This window comes from Pteropus vampyrus, unplaced genomic scaffold (assembly GCF_000151845.1).
Source record: "Pteropus vampyrus isolate Shadow unplaced genomic scaffold, Pvam_2.0 Scaffold30, whole genome shotgun sequence".
Taxonomy (NCBI): domain Eukaryota; kingdom Metazoa; phylum Chordata; class Mammalia; order Chiroptera; family Pteropodidae; genus Pteropus; species Pteropus vampyrus.
This window is the reverse complement of record NW_011888811.1, coordinates 6,626,065-6,646,432: the sequence shown is the minus strand read 5'-3', so window position 1 is coordinate 6,646,432 and position 20,368 is coordinate 6,626,065. Positions and strand designations below refer to the sequence as shown.

At 37.7% G+C, this 20,368-nt stretch overlaps 1 protein-coding gene across 1 annotated transcript in view; it reads right to left on the bottom strand.

The window, feature by feature from the left end:
* Positions 1-3,660: 3,660 nt before the first annotated feature.
* GABRB2 (gamma-aminobutyric acid type A receptor beta2 subunit) overlaps positions 3,661-20,368 on the bottom strand; it is a 214,973-nt gene continuing 198,265 nt past the window's right edge. The window contains exon 10 of the mRNA XM_011356779.1: positions 3,661-4,806. Coding sequence (XP_011355081.1) covers positions 4,459-4,806 — 348 coding nt within the window. The 3' untranslated portion in view covers positions 3,661-4,458. The remainder of the gene's footprint in view (positions 4,807-20,368) is intronic.

The window sequence follows — 20,368 nt, the reverse complement described above, 5'->3', positions numbered from 1 at the left end:
AATTGTCATTTCTAAGGCTATCTCTTGGTTATTACATTCACTACATAAACACTATGTGTTTCCCATAGAGAAAACAAGAGTGGGAGTGAGTGAGTGGGCAAGGGAAAGAGTATGAGTGCTTGAATGTGTGTGTGTGTGTGTGTGTGTGTGTGTGTGAGAGAGAGAGAGAGAGAGAGAGAGAGAGAGAGAGAGAGAGAGAGCGAGAGAGAGAGAAATTGAAACCCTTCTGTCTGGGATCCCAAATCATATATACGAAAGGATGTTTACTCTGTTGGGGCACTGTAATAACTGGACTTAGTAAAAAATAAAGAAAAATTAAGAAAAAAAACTAAACAATTATTTGTATCTACTGACTATTCATTTACAGCATGTTTAAGTATTTACATATTATATTAACACATCAACTTAAGCCATAAACAAAATTCGCACATTGCCTTACCATAAAATACAAATGAGAAGTTAAAAATATTTAAGAAATCTGTTTTAATATTTACACACGCTCAGTGAAAGTGATGGTTGCTCACATTACGTGGACTCTGTACACTTAGCAAAATGGCATGATATCTGCAGTTGAGAGTACTTGCCCTAACCAACATGGTGGGGTTCAGGTTTTTTTTTTTTCCTTCTCTCAGAAGGATTTTTTTTTTTGTCATTTTCTATTTTCTTAAGACATTTTTATTTTTAAATCACCAATGGACAATGTTATTTGTTTCCTTGAAAAAGAGAGCAAGTAGATAAGCAATCTGAGAACTAGTTAATTTCTGATGTTCTGAGGTACAGTAATATTGTAGTGTCGAACTGTGCAGTGGTTCATAAGAACAGTAGGCATTGATTTGCTGATAGAGAAATGCTCGTACCCTGTATCACTTGTTTCAATACGTTGATTTGTTGGTTGCCAAATGAAAAATACTCATACACTGGTTTAATGAAGGAAATAAAACATATTAGCTTATTCCTTTTGTTTTCCAACATATGAATGCATATATATGTATGTTTACATGATATATATATACACATATATACATGTAGGTTGTTGTAAGACCTGTTGTCTGTTGATTGTTGTTTTGTTGATTGTTTTTGCTGTTGAGTATGAAATTAATCACAAAATGTAACAGTTATCTATAGAAAATGAAAATCGTTTTAGTTGTCAATTTAATGCAGGTCTTGAAAAATAAACATGATTCATTTCCCCATTATGCTTTCCACTCAACTTTGTCTATGTGTTGTGCTTTTTTAAGCTGACAGATTTTTTGTGTTCCTAATGCTAGAATGTAAAGTCTTTTGGTTCATAAACCATTATTATTATTATTATTTTTAACTTAGCACTGCTTTTGAAGAAATGAGAAAAGGTCTAGATGGCACTGCTTAAGTCTTTTCCCGTTAGTAAAGTGCAGTGGAAAGAATTGTAACATTCCCTATGCAAACATGTGATTATGTTGCATGAGTTTTCAATTCTGGAAATGCATTTCAGACCTACTAGCAGTCATGTACAATATATATATATATATACAGATTGAGATCAAAGATTTCATTTAGACTGCATTTTAGAGTCAGAATTTGCCTATGAATTTCACGAAGATGAAAAAACACCTTAATTGCTGGCTATCTGGCTGTTTTATAAAGTATACATATATGTATAAACTGATAGTAAAACCATATTAGAATTGCCAGAACACACTTTTGTGGTCCTCAAATTTAACCACTGGATATCAAGCTGACAGGTCTTCATAGATTTACGAGATCTAGAACCCTTCCCCAACCCTCCCCCAAGTTTGTGAATCCAGCTCAACCCCAATAAAAATGTAGTTTAAAAATAAATTCTTTATCTACTGTTACCTCTAGGCAGGATGAGTCAGTTGTTTCTACCTATGTGGTTACTGAATGCCGACATATGGATTTGCTCTAGGGCATCTATCTGTTTCAAGGTCCCATCTTTTCTCCTTTTCATAGTTTCTTCTTATCACTGAGAGCAGAAATGAATCCCTGGTTATATGTTTTTGACACCCATGCTGTAGAGTTTCTTCTTTCCACTTTGATCCAGCTTACTCTGTTGACTTCCCTGGACATCAAATTTTTAAATGACAAAATTGAGGATTTTTATGGCTTTTCCAATAAATGCAAATAAGAGCCCACTTCTAGACTAGGGCTCTGAGTTGTCTCTAGAAAACCTTTTCCAGAATGGCATTTTGGAGTTGTGCACCTGAGTTATTGATATGCTCCTTCCTGATATCTGCGACTCAACCTTTAACCCCTGGCAAGTGAGGGGCAGGCAGCACTTTTATTAGTGTGATGCCCCAAAATGATTGCCTAAGAGAAAGTGTGTCCCTGGAGAGACTTGAAGAATCTCTGCTTTGAGTCCATGGGCAGAACCCTGGTTGGATTGTGCCAAACAAAAAATCATACTCAGAGGTGTTCACGAGTATAATAAAAAAATAAGGGCCACAGTTCCCTATGCCAGTGGTGATGGTGGGGGAGCGAAAAATATTACACGGTCTCGAGGCAAATTCAGAAATTTAAGTGCTAAAACTTGTTTCTTGTTCTTGGATACTTGGAATAGAAGGGTGGTGGGACTCCACCATAATCCAAGCTGCTGAATCATTAGGGGAAGAAAACCTAACATTTTACCCAAAGGCAGATACTGGCCTTGGCTACTATGCACAATTAGGAATGTTACTCTGAAAAGTAGTGTTTGTTTTTTAAACAGAAATACCAAATTCATCCTCGAAGGAAAAGATCAACCAAGTCAAACTTTAAGGAAAATTTAGCAATTAACTATTTTCTCCAAGAAAAGCGAAATATGAACCTCACATTGATAGAAATAAAATATATTAGCTTATTCTCCTTCCTGTCCCACATATGAATGCATATGTCCAATTAGCATAGAAACCACAGTGACATAATTTAAAAATTGAATAAAAACGATACATCAGGCCTACCTGATTACTTGTTAGATATTTTTCTACAGTATCAACTGAGGTTCATAACCATCGTGTTAATGTGGCTTTGTTGTTATCCTATTTTCCACTTGTTTTCATATTTTCCTTAATCAGGGAGATTGCAACATATACAATGAAAGCACCCTTTAAAAAAAAATCAAACCTAACAAACCCACAAACTAACTCTACTTGTGCACATAATCTTTGAAGTACTGTTTGCTGTGAAAAATACAAAGCTGAACTTCATTGCACACAAGGAGAAAGAGTTCACTCTTCACTCAATCTTTCCAAAGCCTTACTTTGTCTGTCTCTTAAGAATAAAAGAATTTCAGAAGCAAGAAAAGCTGGAAAGGACGATTTATCCTTTAAAGAAACAAGCAAATCCTTATTTTGAAATACCCTATTAAAGTCAGAAATAAACTTATAGGAAAATGTTGCAGAGATAGCTGACATTCTATGAGAAAAGCAACCTGTTTACTGTGCTCTATATTAGTGTATTTAAATAACTCCCAATGAGACTTATGTCTAAGATAATTCTAATTCAGCTAACTTTTCTCTTTTGTGGTTGTATTTTAATTAGATAAAATATACAAACCTCTGTAGGTATGCTGTCAAAAGCTTGTGAGGTTGGAGAAAAAAATCTCTCTTTCTACCTTCTGTCACTGAACACAGTGTATGTAGACCAGATGCTGTGTGGGGCTGATAATGGTCATGATGCTTGCTTGCTTTCATTTTGTTACAACAGTCATTTCTGGATTTTCCACTCTGTTCTGGGTTGATTACTCTTCTTTTAATCACTTAGGAAATAGTTTTTTAGAAAAATTTCTTTGGCCACCATGCATTATAATGTTTAGAAGTCTCCTGGCCTCTAGATATCAAAATGGAAGATGTCACAGTTGATTCCCTGTGCTCAAGCAATCCGAAACTGGCCAACCTGGTCTCCTGAGTCTCTCTCTTGGCTCCCCATGTCTTGTTTTAACTACATGAGGGCTTTCTAGAATCCAGTGGGAATTATTTTCCCATGGAACCATTATCACCTTAATAAAACAGGCACAGACCATCTTCCACAAGCGTGTTCACCCGGCATTGAAGATAATGTTTCATAAGCACGGTGCCATCTCAATAGCATGCCAACCTTAAGAATGAAGATGGGAGTATCTGGATATGACCACTTCTCAGCAAAATGACTGACAATGACACCGAGCCTTCTAAGAACATCTTCTAAATAATTTCCCTGTGTAGGCTGCATACTAAGCAGATAAAGTGGAACACTCAGACTCAGTCTTGCCAGCATGTGGACAAATCACTTACATTTTAACTGGAAAACCACAAGGACCTTAGTGTATTCATTACTTAGCAGAAGCAACCCAAATGGTATGAAATGGACCACAGGATAGGCCAGCAACTAAGGTATTTTAGCATCACTTTTGTCCTGGATTAATGTGTTTTCCAAGTCCTACGTCAGGCTGTACAACCGGTTTGAGGAGGAATCTAGTCCTTGCTTCTCATGAGAGGCTATGTTTTAGTTCACATAGTAAAGCCAATAGACGATGTTGAAGAAGGAAAAAACCACTGGGAAGAATATGCGGGACCACCGATCTATGGCATTCACATCAGTCAAGTCGGGGATGGTGATTTTCAGTTGGGAGGCACGTCTCCGCAGGCGGCTTTTCTTTTGTGCCACATGTCGTTCCAGAGCATTTCGGCCAAAACTATGCCTGGGCAAGCCGGCTTTCCGATACTGGATGTTGGAGGCATCGTAAGCCAGCATTGTGCTCCTGGGGTCTCCAAGTCCCATCACAGCCTCAGATGTGGCCATTTCATTTTTTATCTCAAGAGTGCTCAGCAAAATGTTCTCATGGGGGTCCATCTGCAAAGGAGAAGAATCAAGTAAGACAGTAAAACAATAAGCCTTAATTGGTGCTTATTATTCAAGGATGCTATGATACATAGTTTAGGTAGTAGAGTTGACCCTTGAACAACATGGGTTCATAGTTTAGGTAGTAGAGTTGACCCTTGAACAAACTGGGTGGGTCCACTTATACGTGGACTTTTTTCAATAAATGCCCATACTGTTTTCAATCTGAGGTTAAGAGTCTGTAGATGTGGAAGGCCAACTGCCTGTATCGATCTACACCATTTTATAGAGAGGACTTGAGCATTTGCAGACTTTTGTATTCACAGGGGGTCCTAAAATCAAGCCACTACAGGTACTGAGGGATAACTTAAGTTTTGGAGGGTCAAAAATTAGACAAGGATTTTCAACTGTGTAGGGGCTGGCATTCCTGCCCCCAATTGTTCAAGGGTCAACTTGTATCTATCATAGTGATCAAGAAAACTGGCTTTGTGGTTACATTACTTAAATATGAATTGTGTCTCTGCCACTATAAGCTATGTGAGTTTGTTTCTTCATCTATTAAATGGTATAGTAATCTAACCCTAGAAGACTGCTATAATGATGTGATGATATAATATACTGTTGCAAGTATGATCTTCATATTTCTACTTAGGACATGCAGAAAACTAGAAGGCATGATACCCTTTAAACTGTACTAGGTATAAAACAGTATTAGGAGATTAAGTACTGAATCATGCTCACAATAGTAGCCTAATTAGAGATGAATTCATGATAAAACCAGAACTAAAAATAGCATTTGCTATACATGCCAGAAAAAATTTCGTATAACTTCATTTAACTGATGCTTCTTTATCCCCAGTTACAAGATGCCATCTTAATTTTGTCCTGTCAATATAAAGAGGGCAAAGGAAGAGTTTTGAACAGCATAAACTGAGGCAACCTGTGACTTGTCAAAATGCAATACAACTCAGAATAATAAAGAACTTGAAAATGACAGCTGACCAGACTGAGTGGTGAAGCAGTGAGTAAGGAAGGGGCTGACTTGACAAGGAAGGGCAGGAGGCAGGATTTAAGAAGAGAGTCAGCCCAAAGTTGGTTGTACTGAGTTGAATTCTGGGCCCAGGGAGTAGAATTAAGGTGGCCATGCAGATAGGGTGACCCTTTTCTCTGTTGGATGATTTCTTCTTGGCAAGCTAAAAGTAAAGGATGAATACTGACATCATGATCCCCAAATATTAAATGATTTGCAATTTTTTTTTTTAAGAAGGGAAGATACATGTGTCTCATTTTTAAGATATCTTGACTAGTACAGATAATAACACCTAGCTATGAAATGTTATTATTAATAACAGAATGTATTTATTTTAGTGGAGAATCAGGACACAAATTTTCAGTAAAATTTTTGAAATTATAAAATAAAGGAAAAATGGCCAATGATAGGTACTGATGATGTACAAAAAGGATATAACTAAACAACTGGAAGATATAATGCTCTGAACTTCATGAATTATGCAGAAGGCAAAAACAATGTTGCTGAGATTATATACTATAGCTTTAAAATGTGGTTTAATGACCTGCATTATAAATTCAAATCTTAAATCTTTTGAGAAATAGAGGCTATAAAATATGTTGGAACATAATAATTGACCAATTAATCTCTGCCCGCTGATCAGACATTGTGAATATTTGGTTTATGGTAGCATTTTGCTCAGCGGAAACGTTAAACAAATATATTCTTAAGAATAGTTTTATAGGTTGATAAGATTTGGATATAAAACCCAATAAATTGTGAAACAGTTCTGTCAAGGAAGGGCCAGGTAATGGCCTTGACGATGGGTTTGACGGCCCTAGGGAAGGAGAGCAGCATTTAAAGGTGTGTACTGTGTGTCAGTCAGTGCTCTGCAGAAACCTTCTCACTGAATGCTCGCGATCGTCTCGGAAATTTTTTCCTAGGTTATAGGAAATTTTTTCCAAATTTCCCAGAGTCACAAAGTTTCTAAATGGTAGAGTTGGAACTCAAACCTTGATCATTAGAGTCCAAAACTTGGGGGACAGGGGTGGGACTTTCCAGCACTCAAGGAGAGAGAAGCTGAAGGAAATGGGCAACCTACTGCCCTTTGTCATTTCAGATAATATGCTTATATTCTGTTCCTCTCTGGGTTGTCAACCGTTATTTTAACTACCTAAGAAATTGCTGTTCAGTACAATTTCTTTGGCCACTATGCATGGTGATGTTCGGGAGACTCGCCTCCTGTAAGGACCAGAGTAGTTGCATTTCTACTGAGCAACTGTAATAAGAACAGTTACGAATCTATACCAGACATGACAGAGGTGAAAACATAAATCAGTAATACTACTAATAAAAATAATAAGAGTCATGGACTATTATTAAGGAAAACTTGTTCTAAGTTTAGAACAAATGATCCTTGGATTATTTGTTCAATTTTCGTGGGTTTCTGTTTCATTATCTATGAAATTCAAAATTGTCAGATGAGATAATTCCTGAAGCTGTATTATTTTATTTTCCTTCGCAAATTTAAAAATATTAACGAACAACCCTGTGTGTCTGGCACTGTGCCAAGTATCACAGCTACACTGGTGAGGAAGAAAGCATTGCTGTCGGTCTCCATGGCAATAATAGTCTCCAGAAAGAATTCTGGATTTGGAGTCAAAAGATTGGAGTTCTGTTTCTCTCTCTCTCTTTCTTTTTTTGATGGTTTAATCCCTCTGAATCTAGGTTTCTTCAACTGTAAGAATAGGGTTTGGGGAGATTACCTGTGAGATAATATGTGGGAAGATCTTCGGGAGTGAAAGCGGTATGTTAAGTTGATTGTTATGACACGCTATGAACGCAGTAGGGTATATATGGGTTCCAGTGAGGAGGGAAAACACAATAAATAACTATGCCTGAAAAAAAGTAAGTATGCTGCCATTGCGGTGTATCTAGAATAGATAGGGGTGATGAGCTTTCTGTAGGTAAACACTACGGGAGGTTTTTACAGGCTGAAGTGGAAGCATGGTGGTGGTGAATAAGGGGTATTAAACATCTGTATCGATTTATGAAGTGCTACTCCTAGGTGTCTGTCATATGACATTAGAATACTTCACTGCAAAATATGACTGCTCACATAGTTTAATTAAGGCCATTAATAGTCAAGGAATTAACCTAAAAAACAATGTTTTACCAGAAAACTTTTACCCCTAACCATGGAGCTATGGAGTGAAGAGGAATAAAGTACAGTCATTTTCATTTTTATTTATCTCTCAGTTAACAGGCATGGAGGGGGCTCAAGCAGTTTGTAGTTATTAGGCTGCACGTCGCCGTTAAGCCTTGAGATACTTCTCCGATGCCCTATCTTGCTCTTTGAGGAGCCAGTTTAGTCCACCGTTTTCTTATCTCGTCTGTAAAGCCCGTGTTCCATACATGCTGCTTCGCTTGCCTCCTCAGGGATTAGCTGAATCTCTCCCCTGACATCTCACCAGTGTCCATTTACCCCACTTGCTTTGAGATCACCAGTTCTATTTTCTGTTAGAAGTGGGGATGCAAAAGGTGCGGTGTTGAAAAGTTCTGATCCTGGACTCAGACAATCCAGGTTTTGATTCTGAGTTGAACTACTCACTAGCTTTGAGACCTCTGGCAAATCATTCAGACTCTCTGAGTTCAGTTTGCACGTATGCAAAATGGAGGAAAAACCAATACCTGCCTCCTAGGGCTGTTTGAGAGAAGAAGACAGTACACAGAAAGCACTTAGCCCAGCTCTGCACGTAGTAAGCACTCAAAAAATCAAAACTGGTCTTGTCATAAAAAGCAATAAATATTCATTAAATAAATTTGATTTTTGTATTGCCATGTTTTTATTGCCATGGACTGTGTAAACAAACCAGGGAATTGAATTCATCATATTATTAAATTTTGCTTTGGTTAGTGGCTTTTGTAAAGTGCCGAGACAATGCTTAGTACATAGTAAACACTATACGTTTTTGCTATAATACGTAAATAAATCTATTAAATATAATAAATAAGTCTAGAGTTAGTTACTTCTGAATGCTGAGGTGAGACAAGTAGAAGCTGCCTTTCATTTCACAGGTCCATAGAGCCCACCAGCACCCTCCTGACACAGGCCCGAGGCCTGGGTCCAAGAAGCAGATGCCCCCAGTTGCTGCATTTGGTAACTCACTTAACCTCTTTATGAATCATCAATAAGATGAGTTTAATTGGGCAACTTCACCTTTCAGACTGAAGACTGGAACTGCATGGGACTAAGTCTTGAGTTCCTTTCCTGCTCTGAGAGGTAGATAAAATTTCTGGGTTTAAATATGTCATTGATGATGAGGGCTACTGTAAAATTCTGCTACCTGTAGCACTTTCAAGTCACATAGAGGAGTCATGTATGGTTTGACGGTTTATTGGCTCCACCAGTGACAATTTCTGTCTGGGAACCGTCAGCTCCCACTCTTGTTTCTGCGCTTCCAGTGTGGCTGTGAGCCAGTCAGAGCAGTCCTGACATGGGGACTGGTTCCGTCATGGGCATAAGGCCTTTTCAGAGACAAGAGCATGTCACGAGTCTACAGATGGGCACATGGAGTGAAGACGTTCAAACTTTTCCACTGGATCTGCACCTAGAACTCTGTGACCCTGAATCTAGTGAATCTGAGAGGTTTTGACTGCGAAAGGAGAGCTTCACTTGAAAAGGAGCCAACACAGGGAGAAAGAGAATCCACGACCTGATGACACTGTGTCTTTATCTGGATATGCCTGACTTGCTGATGCTAAACAAGGTAATACATCCCTTCCTTCTCTCTCATTCTTCCTTCCTTCCTTCATCTTTGTCTCTCTTTCTTTTGCTTAAACCAGCATGGATTGGGTTTTCTGTTACATGAGACTGAATCTTAACAGATATAATTCATCTCATTTAAGAGTCTCAGCAACCCTGTACCATAGTCAGGGAAGGAAAGGAATTGAGACATTTCATCTATAATATTAAATTTTCATAACTCAAATTGGAACTAAGAAAGCAGCAGTCACCAAACTTTTTGGCACCAGGGACCGGTGCTCCTATGAGAATCTAACGCCTGATCTGAGGTGGAGCTGAGGCGGTGATGCTGGAGCTGGGGAGCGGCTGCAGATACAGATGAAGCTTTGCTTGCTTGCCCGCTGCTCACCTCCTGCTGTGAAGACCGGTTCCTAACAGGCCCTGGTACCAGTCTGCTGCCCAAGCGTTGAGGACCTCTGGAGTAATAGAATCTTCAGTATGAAGACCAGTGTAGGGTTTGAAACTTCCAGCTGGGACCTAAAGCATCTAGTAGCTGCTAGGTTGTAGTGGCTGGCTGTTCAACTGGCTGCACTTTCCTTTTTCCTCTTATTTTGTTTATTGTTCTTTCCTCTTTAAAGAATGTGAACGGTGTTGGGAACAAAGGTCAAGGGCAAAGGAATAGAGGAGACTAACAGGATTTTTTATATGTGTTTCAAATGGCAAAAGGGGAAAAACTTCAGATAATTTATTATGTTTAGCTCGTAAGAGTAAACTAGAGTTTATTTTTGAGATCTTTAACTGTTTATATAAAAGAAAAATGACTTTCTTTAGTATCAGTGTAAAATTAAATAGTAATTATCCTTTTTTTTCCCCCTTTGAAATATTTGTTTTTGTAAGGTGATTTTTGATACGAGATTTTTGGGGCAGTAGGCAGTTATGCCTACTGCCCCATAGCAGAACGTGCTGTATTCTCATTTTACAGGGCAGGAAACTGAAGCTCAGAAATATAAGGTGAGGTAATAAAATCTCACTACTACAAATTAATAGAACAATGTAATAATTCTGGGCTGTCGATGATGATCTCAGTGCAATAATAGTCTATGCTGTCTCCAGCACGGCTTAAAATCAACAAAGGAAGTCTGACTCAGGTAGTGGCTGGGTGGATAGAACGGTCTATTTCAGTGGTTCCTCATCTTGAGTGAGCATCAGAATCCCCTGGAGGCCTTGCTAAAACACAGATCTCTGGGGCCCCACTCCGAGTTCCTGAGTCAGTAAGTCTGGGATGCTGCTCAATACTCTGCATTTCTCATGAGTTCCCATGTGAGGCTGGGCTGCTGAGCTGGGGTTCACACTTGGTAAACTGAGTCTATTGGACATATAAGTAAAGAAGTAGCTGAGGCCCTTAGAAACAATGAAAGAGCTGAAGGTTCTGACCACAGTCCATACATCACCAAGTTGAAATGCAGCTTTCATAGAGATTACTGAAGACAGGCATTGTATTAAAGTCTTTATATGTTTATAGCATTTAATCTTGACAATAACTCTATGAGGAGTTATTATTAATATATTCATTCTTTAAAATGAGGGGACTGAGAATTAGCTAGTGAATTGCCCAGAGACGCACTGTTAGTAAGTAGTGCAACCGGCACTTAATCTGTTTGTTCCAAGGTTCTCGCGTCTGGTGACCAAAACTATGCAATTACATATCTAGAATCATTATTCAATTAGAAGTTCTGTCTTGGAAGGCCTTCTTTGTATCAGGCTGTATGAATCTGATGACAATTAAGAATGGAAGGAACAGGAATTGTCACATGAATTTAGCTAATCTTTGAGACTCAGTCTCTACACCAACCTTTTCAGACTTGCCCAAGTGGACTTCCTGTCTTTCTCTTCACTTGAACAGTGCAGCACTGGAGACACAGGAGAAACCACTAGGCTGTCCTTTTTTTATTTTTTATTCTTTTTAGAACATTAACAAGAGTTTCCAGTTAACTAAGCAAAAAGACCATGTAGCAATCTCTATTGCCTTAGAAAACATATCAAAATACTTATCAAATTTTTCTGTCTTGGCAATTCCACCTATTCAAACAGCCAAGAGAACTTGGTTGACAGTAGTTAAAACAAGAGAGAGAAGGAAGCAAAAATAAATGAAAGAAAACAGAGGAAAGAGACTAGAAAATAAACTGTCATTCTCTGTGAATAAATGGCCTTTGCAAGGAGCTATGCTGCAGGCCATAGATGGCATTCTGAGCTGATCAGAGTTATTTTCCAGACTGACCCATGAACTGATGATTCTAATAATGGCAAATTCATGTTAAATATACACATTAAGAGATTTTCTTTTCCTTCTCTGTATTCCCCAGTTTTTTTTTTTTTCCCAACAAGAAAAGAAACATGCTTTGCTAACAGAGTTTCATTTTGCCTAGAAGATACTGCATTGAACAATGAAGAAGAGTGAGCTTTATTTTTATATAATAATTCATTAATTTCAGCTCTGGTTTCAGGTGGGCTGCTTCCTTTCTTGCACCCTTCTCAGTGATAGGTGTATGCTATGGAGGGATGTTCTTGTCTTATAGTCATATATAGAAAACACAAATCACATCCATCAGTGACCCAGCAGCATCACATGCTTACCTTGGGAAGGGAGAATTGGGCTATTTTAAATCCCAGTTCACCACTCACATTATCAAGAAAAGAGTGAGAAACTGCAAAAATCCAAGAAATCCTAACTCTGCAATTTCCAATTACTGTGACTAGTACGTGGGTAGGAAATCTTGTTTTATCTTCCACGAAATGACATCGTGATCTGAGTAACTTGAAATGCTAAGGTGACGAACCGCGAACCACCTGCGAATATCCAAAGGCAAAACACTCCGAACCTACCTAGCAGGTACTCGGTATTCTAAGAGGTAAAAGAAAGTTCACCCAAATAGAATATAAAAATGGAGATTCTAGGAGAGCCAAAGAAGACCACCAGCTTTGACTTTTCTAATCCCTCTACCAAAGCAAATGAAGAAATAGTAACCAAATATGGAGTTTAGAGCTGGAATTTAAATATAGGAGACTACTGCTGAAACACCCACGTAGTTGCAGGAGAGTGGTCATTTTTAATAGAAGCCAAGAGGAAAAAAAGCGGGGGGTGGGGGGAGCTATGATTATTTTTACTCCTTTTGCTTTTATTACGCTATTGTAAAGTGCTTGAAATCTCACAACCACATCTGAGGATGGAGTTAGTACTATTACTATTTGTAAACAATCCTTCCCATCAAAATCCAGAAGTTCATGGGTAGCCAGAAACTAAGTGCTAAAATAATAATTTATATTTATGTCTACGGATTCAAAACTTCAACTCTTTCTTCTGAATATTTTTGCTATGGGGTGAGATACCTTTGAAGTAGATACCAGTGGCTCGCAGATACATACGACCTAGTTTTTGTCTTGATTTTCAATTTTTAAATAATCATGGGTAGATCATGCTAGAACATATCTCAAGGTTTCCTTAGTAAAATGATTCTCTGCCAAGGAATCAAATTGATAAATTCATTCTCTATGGATCAACGACCTGCGTGACCCCACTTTACTGTCATTACAAGATGAACAGATTATGCTTTAGACACATACACACAAATCCATCTGGTCCAGTGGGCAACTCAAATGAGCTGGATGAAGTTTTCAGTTACTGTTGATAGTAACAGTGAAGTTTTTAGAGGAAGTAAGAGTAGTCCTCAGAAGCAGAAAGAAAAAAGTAAGGGTTTTCTCTCCAAAGGACTCCGGGAGATAAGACTTTTACTAGAGCCATGATTAATACAGGACTGGCAGTGAGAAGACATTCGACAAGCATTAGCTGTCCAGTGAACTGATGGTCCTGCCCTTTCGGTCCTTCTCACATGGGTCGCTGACCCCTTCAATACCCACAAGCACAGTGAAAAGAGCAATGACTCCAGGGATGAGACCCGGTTCTAATTCTGGCTTACTTTCAGCCTCTGCTCATTTTAAAAATTTAGGTGGATTTAAGGAAGCCTTTGCCAATTCGCTCCACCAGCTTAAATCCTCTTGCTATAACTTCAGGGAACGCTTATGTCCCTCATGATGGCAAATATGTAGGAAGGACTGTAGTTTGTTGCTTATGTATCCCTAACGCTGACTAGTACAGTTGGTACAAAGTAGCATTCAATATAAAACTTGATAGCTTGAATTACTGAGAAGCTTAGAGGATCACATGATATCATATCAGGCTATGGAGATCATATAAAAGTGTGAAGCAGATGTAATGGAAAATAAGAAGTTGGCCTGTAGTGAAATAGACTTAAAAATACAGGCCTCCCTGAAGGACATTTAAATCTAAATTTTTAAACATCAATAACAGTGATTAAAATCATATCCATCTAAGCATTCAGCCTGCTGCATCAAATTTCTTTAGATTTAATTCAGGAAAAGTTTGCCTTCAGTCCATTTAATCTACAATTACCAGTTGCTTTAAAAAATGTACAAGCAACGTAGGAATGATGGATAAAGAAAATTCTCCTGGCAAAAATCCTATAGTCTTGGAGCTCCTTTGCAAACTATGATCCTGAGTCGGTGTTAGTATTTGTTTTCCCAGCCACGTGGGGCCTTGCTGTGGAAAATTCTGCAGCATCTCCCTGTGCTTGAATTTTGTAAGTAGCCTTCCTAATTTCTTTGTGGCTTAATCTCGTCCATTCCTTTTACTCTCACAGAATCAAATGCATTCTCTTGGAAAATTATTCCTTTCTACATATGCGTTAATATATGTGGAGTTCATTAAGAATGATAACTAGAGATCACCGATTTTTTATAAATGATATTTAGATTGAGATAGAAGGATGAATGTTAAATTTGGGGAAAAGAAGAGTACATTCAAATTGCTGTATTTAATAATGATAAAGTACAATTAATAAAATACATGATAAATTGATTCATTTCTTTTAGAAGGTTGGTAGAATTCTTTCTGGTTTCCTCTTTTTAATTTAATAAAGTACAAGCCAGTAGTTTCAACTAAAGTTTTAAGTCAGCGGTCATTTTTAATTGCATGGGAAAAAAAGAAGATAGTGGGATTATACCAAAATCCCTATAGAGGAGGAAAAGTGAAGGAAACTATATTTACAATCTATTAATTTTATGGACATTTATTTTATCCAAAGGAAAAATTCACTTTATATTAATACAGATCCTCGGGATGTGTGGAATGGAGCCGGGTTTTACAATGAGCTTTCCTAAGCCCGAAATTCTGTTTTGACAAATTTCAGAGAGGTAGATGTGAGAATCTGCCTACCCATTTCTGATAATTCAAAGAAGTTTTAACACCTGGGGGCTTAAATCCTGAAAGGTGAAGGTTTGTTCTAGTTCAATTTTCATCTGAATTATTGACTCAAATCCCAGGTTGGAGGGTGATGACTGATCTAATCTTTTCATTAGCTGGTTCATACAATACAAAGCATTATGGGCAATGACTTGCTAAAGATTTTTATGCACACCATGTAACTAGTAATTCATGATTTCTGAATTCATTTTTAAATAATACCATAGAGGACATTTGCTTTGCCTTCTTTCTGCAAGGCTGGAAACATTCCAGGGTTTCTACTGTGCAGGGGTAGAGGGAGGGGAAGGATGGGTAATCATTAGCAGGAGACGAGCTACAGTTTTCCCCTGAGGCTTACACATATCATCAAGGGTGATGACAGTGCACATCACTAAGAGGAAAAAGAGGTAGCCTTTTCGGCCACACACTCCTCCTCTTCATAACTTTCCAAAGTCCAGGACAGCAATAAATGTGTTGCCTTGAGTCAAATTTCAAGACTTAAACTAATTTTGATTGACTGAAAGTTTGTGATCTAAAGCATCCTGGGTCATTGGGAGACTCGTAGTTTCCTTTTGGTCCTGGGTTTTGAAACTGACCCCAACCTTGTCCCATAAGCTAATGAGGAGCTTTTTGGGCATATGGAACTACCCACTGCCTCAGTTCTGGGTTAGAGGAAAATTACAATTTGCTTCTGGCTTTCGGCTAAATGCTAAGAGGCTGAGGTTTGGTTTCTGTCCTCCTTAGGCAAGGTGCTAATATTTTAATACGTCTAAAATCTGACAATTCTGAAAGACATTGACTTTAAAGGGAATTTCTCAGTCCACTGATTCAAAAAACATTACCTTGACTATAATCAGATACGCTCATACGTATTAGAGACACACTCCTTTTATAGAACCTTACCCAGTGCCTCCTACTGTTTTTCATTTAATTTGATTAAGAAGCCAGAAAGCTGATGGGATGCCGACCATATGGGCAGGACTCGCATGGACATGTAACAAAAGGGTAATAGAAAGAAGCAGCACATTCATCTCCACAGAGATGTAGGGGACATAGCCAATGACCTTTTCTTCTATAGATTGTTTAGTTTGGTTCTTGAATGGCAGGGGACATGAAGGTGGTGTTCAAATGGACCTCTTGAAGAGAGATGGGCTGGATGGGAAGGGTACATGGATTCACACTGATTACTGAATCCTATGAGTGGGAGTTAAGACACATGTTTAGTACTAACTAGCACTAAGTCTAGAAGGAATGCTTAAAAAAATGCAGTGGTGAAAATTGAATCAGTAGTAATTATAAAAAATGAGACAGTCAAAGTAACAAAGTGTATATATTTGGCCCTCTGTATCTGTGGGTTCCATATCCATGGATTTAATCAACCACAGATTGAACATATTTGGGGAAAAAAGTTATGTTGTTACTGACATGTACAATGTAGTTAGGCCTATAATGGTTGTGTCTATGCTAAACAAGTACGGACTTTCTTCCTTGTTATCATTGCCTAAAAAGTACAGTATAACAACTATTTACATAGCATTTACATTACATTAGGTATTATAGGTAATCTAGAGATGATTTAAGTAGATGGGAGGATATGCATAGATTATATACAAATACTATGCTATTTTACATAAGGGACTTGAGCATCTGCAAATTTTGGTGTCTGGGTGTCTTGAACCAATACTCCTAGGATACTAAGAGATGACTATACTTGTAAGCATGTACCCACTGTACACAACAGAGAAAAAAATAATTGGTGCCAAGGGCAGTGTGATTATAACAAATATAAATGGCAAATAACTACTTATAATAACAAAGGATTTAAAAGCTCCAGATGATTTAATAGAACATTATTGATACTAAATAATATGCCTCTGTTTGAATAGGACCAAGGAATTTCTAACACTTGCTTCATCAGATAATTGGAAGTAGGAGGATTCTTATTCACTCTTCCTTACTCTTACACATCTTGCATTTTTCAGACCTCAGTTCAAATATTCCTTCTCTCAGGGAGTGTCCTACTTCACTACATCAGGTTCCTCAATAGGCTCATAGTAATGTATAGACACTTTCCTCATCGCCCTTATTTTCATTTATAATTATATATTATTTCTACAAGTATTTGTTAAAGATATATCTTCCTTTTAGGATGTGGTCTCTGTGAGGGCAAGGAGCAAGTTTGATAGGGACTGAGAAGTAGCAGTTAGATCATCAGATAATACCATTAGTCAATATTTAATGGACATGTATACTATATCAGGCACAGTTATAAACATTCTGCATGAATTACTGAATCTATTCCTCATCATAACCCTTTGTGGTAGATGCTCTGATTAACTCTGACTGGATTGCTGAGCAAGCTGAGGCTCTGAAAAATTAAGTCACTTGCTAAAGTAACGCCATAAAGAATAATGGACTTGATATTTACACCTAGACAGTTTTATTTCAGTTGTCACATTTACGATGAATGCTATACTAGGACCTATTACATGTCACCCTGAAAGAGTGAAATTCCCTATTGTTTTAAGGGGAATATATTTAAAAAATAAAATATGGATCAACATGGATCATATAATTTAAAACAGTAATAAGAACAGGGGTAGGTCAGAGAGCAGAGCCTGAGCACAGAAGAGGGGAGGACAAAGGCAGCTCTCGGCCTTCGTAAAGGTAGGGTCAGCGGGAACACACTCCTGTCAGGCCTGGGGAAAGGCCTGGGGAAAGGGAAAGTAGAGGAGAGCCCCTATGTCTACACATTTTGCTTAATAAGTGACAAGTTAGACAAGGGACAGCTTATCTTTTCCTTCTGGATCTTTCTTGCTAACTTTTGTTTGACTGCATTTCAGGAGGAGTCACTTTGTGAAATGAGAGTCTAGAGTTTAAAATAGTCTACCACCACATCTAAAGTCTATACCTCTAGACTGTAGGCACTCTCAGGGTTAACCCGTAAGCATTCATCTTCTCTTGGGCTAAGGCAACAGTGGGCTCTGAAGCCAGGTTAAAAGCAGATGGGGTTGTAGGAAGGGCAGAGAATCTCAAACAATATAAACCCAAAGAGGCCATGCCAACACACATCATTATTAAAATGCCAAAGGTTAAAGACAAAAAGATAAGTCTAAAAGCAACAAGAGAAAAACAGTTTCCTACAAGGGAGCTCCCATAAGACTGTCAGTTAATTTATCAACAGAAACTCTGTAGGCCAGAAGGGGTTGACATGAAATATTCAAAGTGATAAGAAAAAGAAAAAAAGGACCTACAACCAAGATTATTCTACCCAGAAAAGCTATCATTTACAATCGAAGGACAGATAAAGAGCTTCCTGGACAAGAAAAAGCTAAAGGAGTTCATCACCACAACAGAAGTATTATAAGAAATGTTAAAGGGACTTCTTTAAAAAGAAGAGAAAAAAAAATTAAAAATATGAATAATCAAATGGCAATATATCAACAATTATTTTAAATGTAAATGGATTATATGTGCCAATCAAAAGACATAGGGTGGCTGAATGGATAAGAAAACAAAACCCTTACATATACTGCCAACAAAAGACTCACTTCAGCTCAAAAGCCACACACAGACTGAAAGGGATGAAAAAATTTATTTCACAAAAATAAAAATAAACAAACAAAAAGCCAGGGTAGCAATACTTATAACAGACAATATAAACTTTAAAACAAAGGCTATAAACACAAGACAAAGGAGGACCCAGTAATCCCATTTCTGGGTATTTATCTGAAGAAACACAAAACACTAGTTTGATGGGATATGTGCATCTGTATGTTCACTGCAAAATTATTTACAATAGCTAAGATATGGAGGCAACCTGGGTGTCCATTAATAGATGAATGGATAAAGAAGAAGTGGTACATGTATATGATGGAATGTTACTCAGCCAAAAAAAAAAAAAAAAAAAGAATGAAATCTTGCCATCTGCAACAATGTGGATGGATCTAGAGAGTACTGTGCTGAGTGGAGTGAGCCTAATGTCATATAATTTCACTTATATGGTATCTAAAGAACAGGATAAATGAACACACAAAACAGAAACAAGCTCATAGATACAGAGAGCATTTTGATGGTTGTTGGTTTGGGTTGGGAAGATGGGAGAAGTGTGGAGGAGATTAAAAGGTACGAATTTTTAGTTACAAAATAGTCATGGGGATGTAGAGTATAGCATGGAGAGTGCAGTCAGTAGTATTTTAATAAGTACTGGATTTATTGGAGTGATCACTTCATATATTACATAAATGTCTAATCGCTGTGTTGTACACCTGAAACTAACATAATATTGTATGTCAACTGTTACTGAGAAATAATAAAAATATAACATATATTAAAAATAGATGTGGTTAAAGGCAAGGTGAGTAAGTTTTGTGATCTTGGGCAAGATATTTAAACTTTCTGAGCCTCAGTTTTCTCAACTGTAAAACTGGTATAACAGCATCTGTCTTATTGGGTTGTTGTGAGGATTAAATGAGATAATTCATATAAAGCATCTAAACCAGTACCTTATATGATAAGCTCAAGAAAATAACTTTTATTAGTATAGAAGTAAACAGGTAAAGGAACTGAACTTGTGCTATAACATGATTCAAAGAGGTTTGTGATGGTAAACCGGTTCCCAATTTAAACAGCTGTGGAACTGGTGACAGGTAACACACAGCAGTTGCTCAATCACTCTTTAGGAGACGAATGCGTCAATAAAGATATGCCTCTCTTTGCTACAGCCATTTGGCAGGGAGCTTCCTAAATGTTTTAGGCTATGGGAATCTTCTTGTTTCAGTCTCCCAGGAACGTATCTAAAACTGAGACCTCATTATATACATGCCTAAGACAAGAGACTGAATAATGTTTCTTCGGGAGGCTTCATTTGGGGACCTTGTTTGGTTCTTTACCCTTGTAGTGGGCAGAGGCACGTGGTAACTCAGAATGTTCCATTTTGTTATTTGCAAACAGGATGAGTTAGTTTGGGAACACAGAGTTTGCACTTATCAACAAAACTAGGTTTTCAGATTTATTTCTGGCTTCACTTATGGGAACTATGTCTCTCTTTCTTCAAATTAAATGTATCTATAAAGAAAGTTCCATTATGATGATAATGATAATGTGAAATTACATTTTGTAGATAAAATTTGCCCAGCAGCATTTTAAATTTCAGTGTAGATAAGAACATCTATATAGTTAATTAAATCTTGAAGGCATCAGTTTTGGAATCGGCTTTGAATTTTAGCTTCTCCACTAATTAGATGTGTGACCTTGGGCAAGTTCCAGAGCTTGGCTGAGCCACAGTTTCCTCATCTTTAAAATGAAGTTGCACTATGTGAAGGTTTAAGATTGAGATAAGGTGTTTTAGGAGCCTACCATCACGTCTGGCATACAACTAGGTGTGTAACAAAAGGTAACCATTGCTATGATAGTCACTGATTTATACAGGCAGGCAAGGCTAATTTTTTATATTTTCCAATTAGCACTCTGCAGTGCATGTCGTAGTTGAATCTGTCCCACC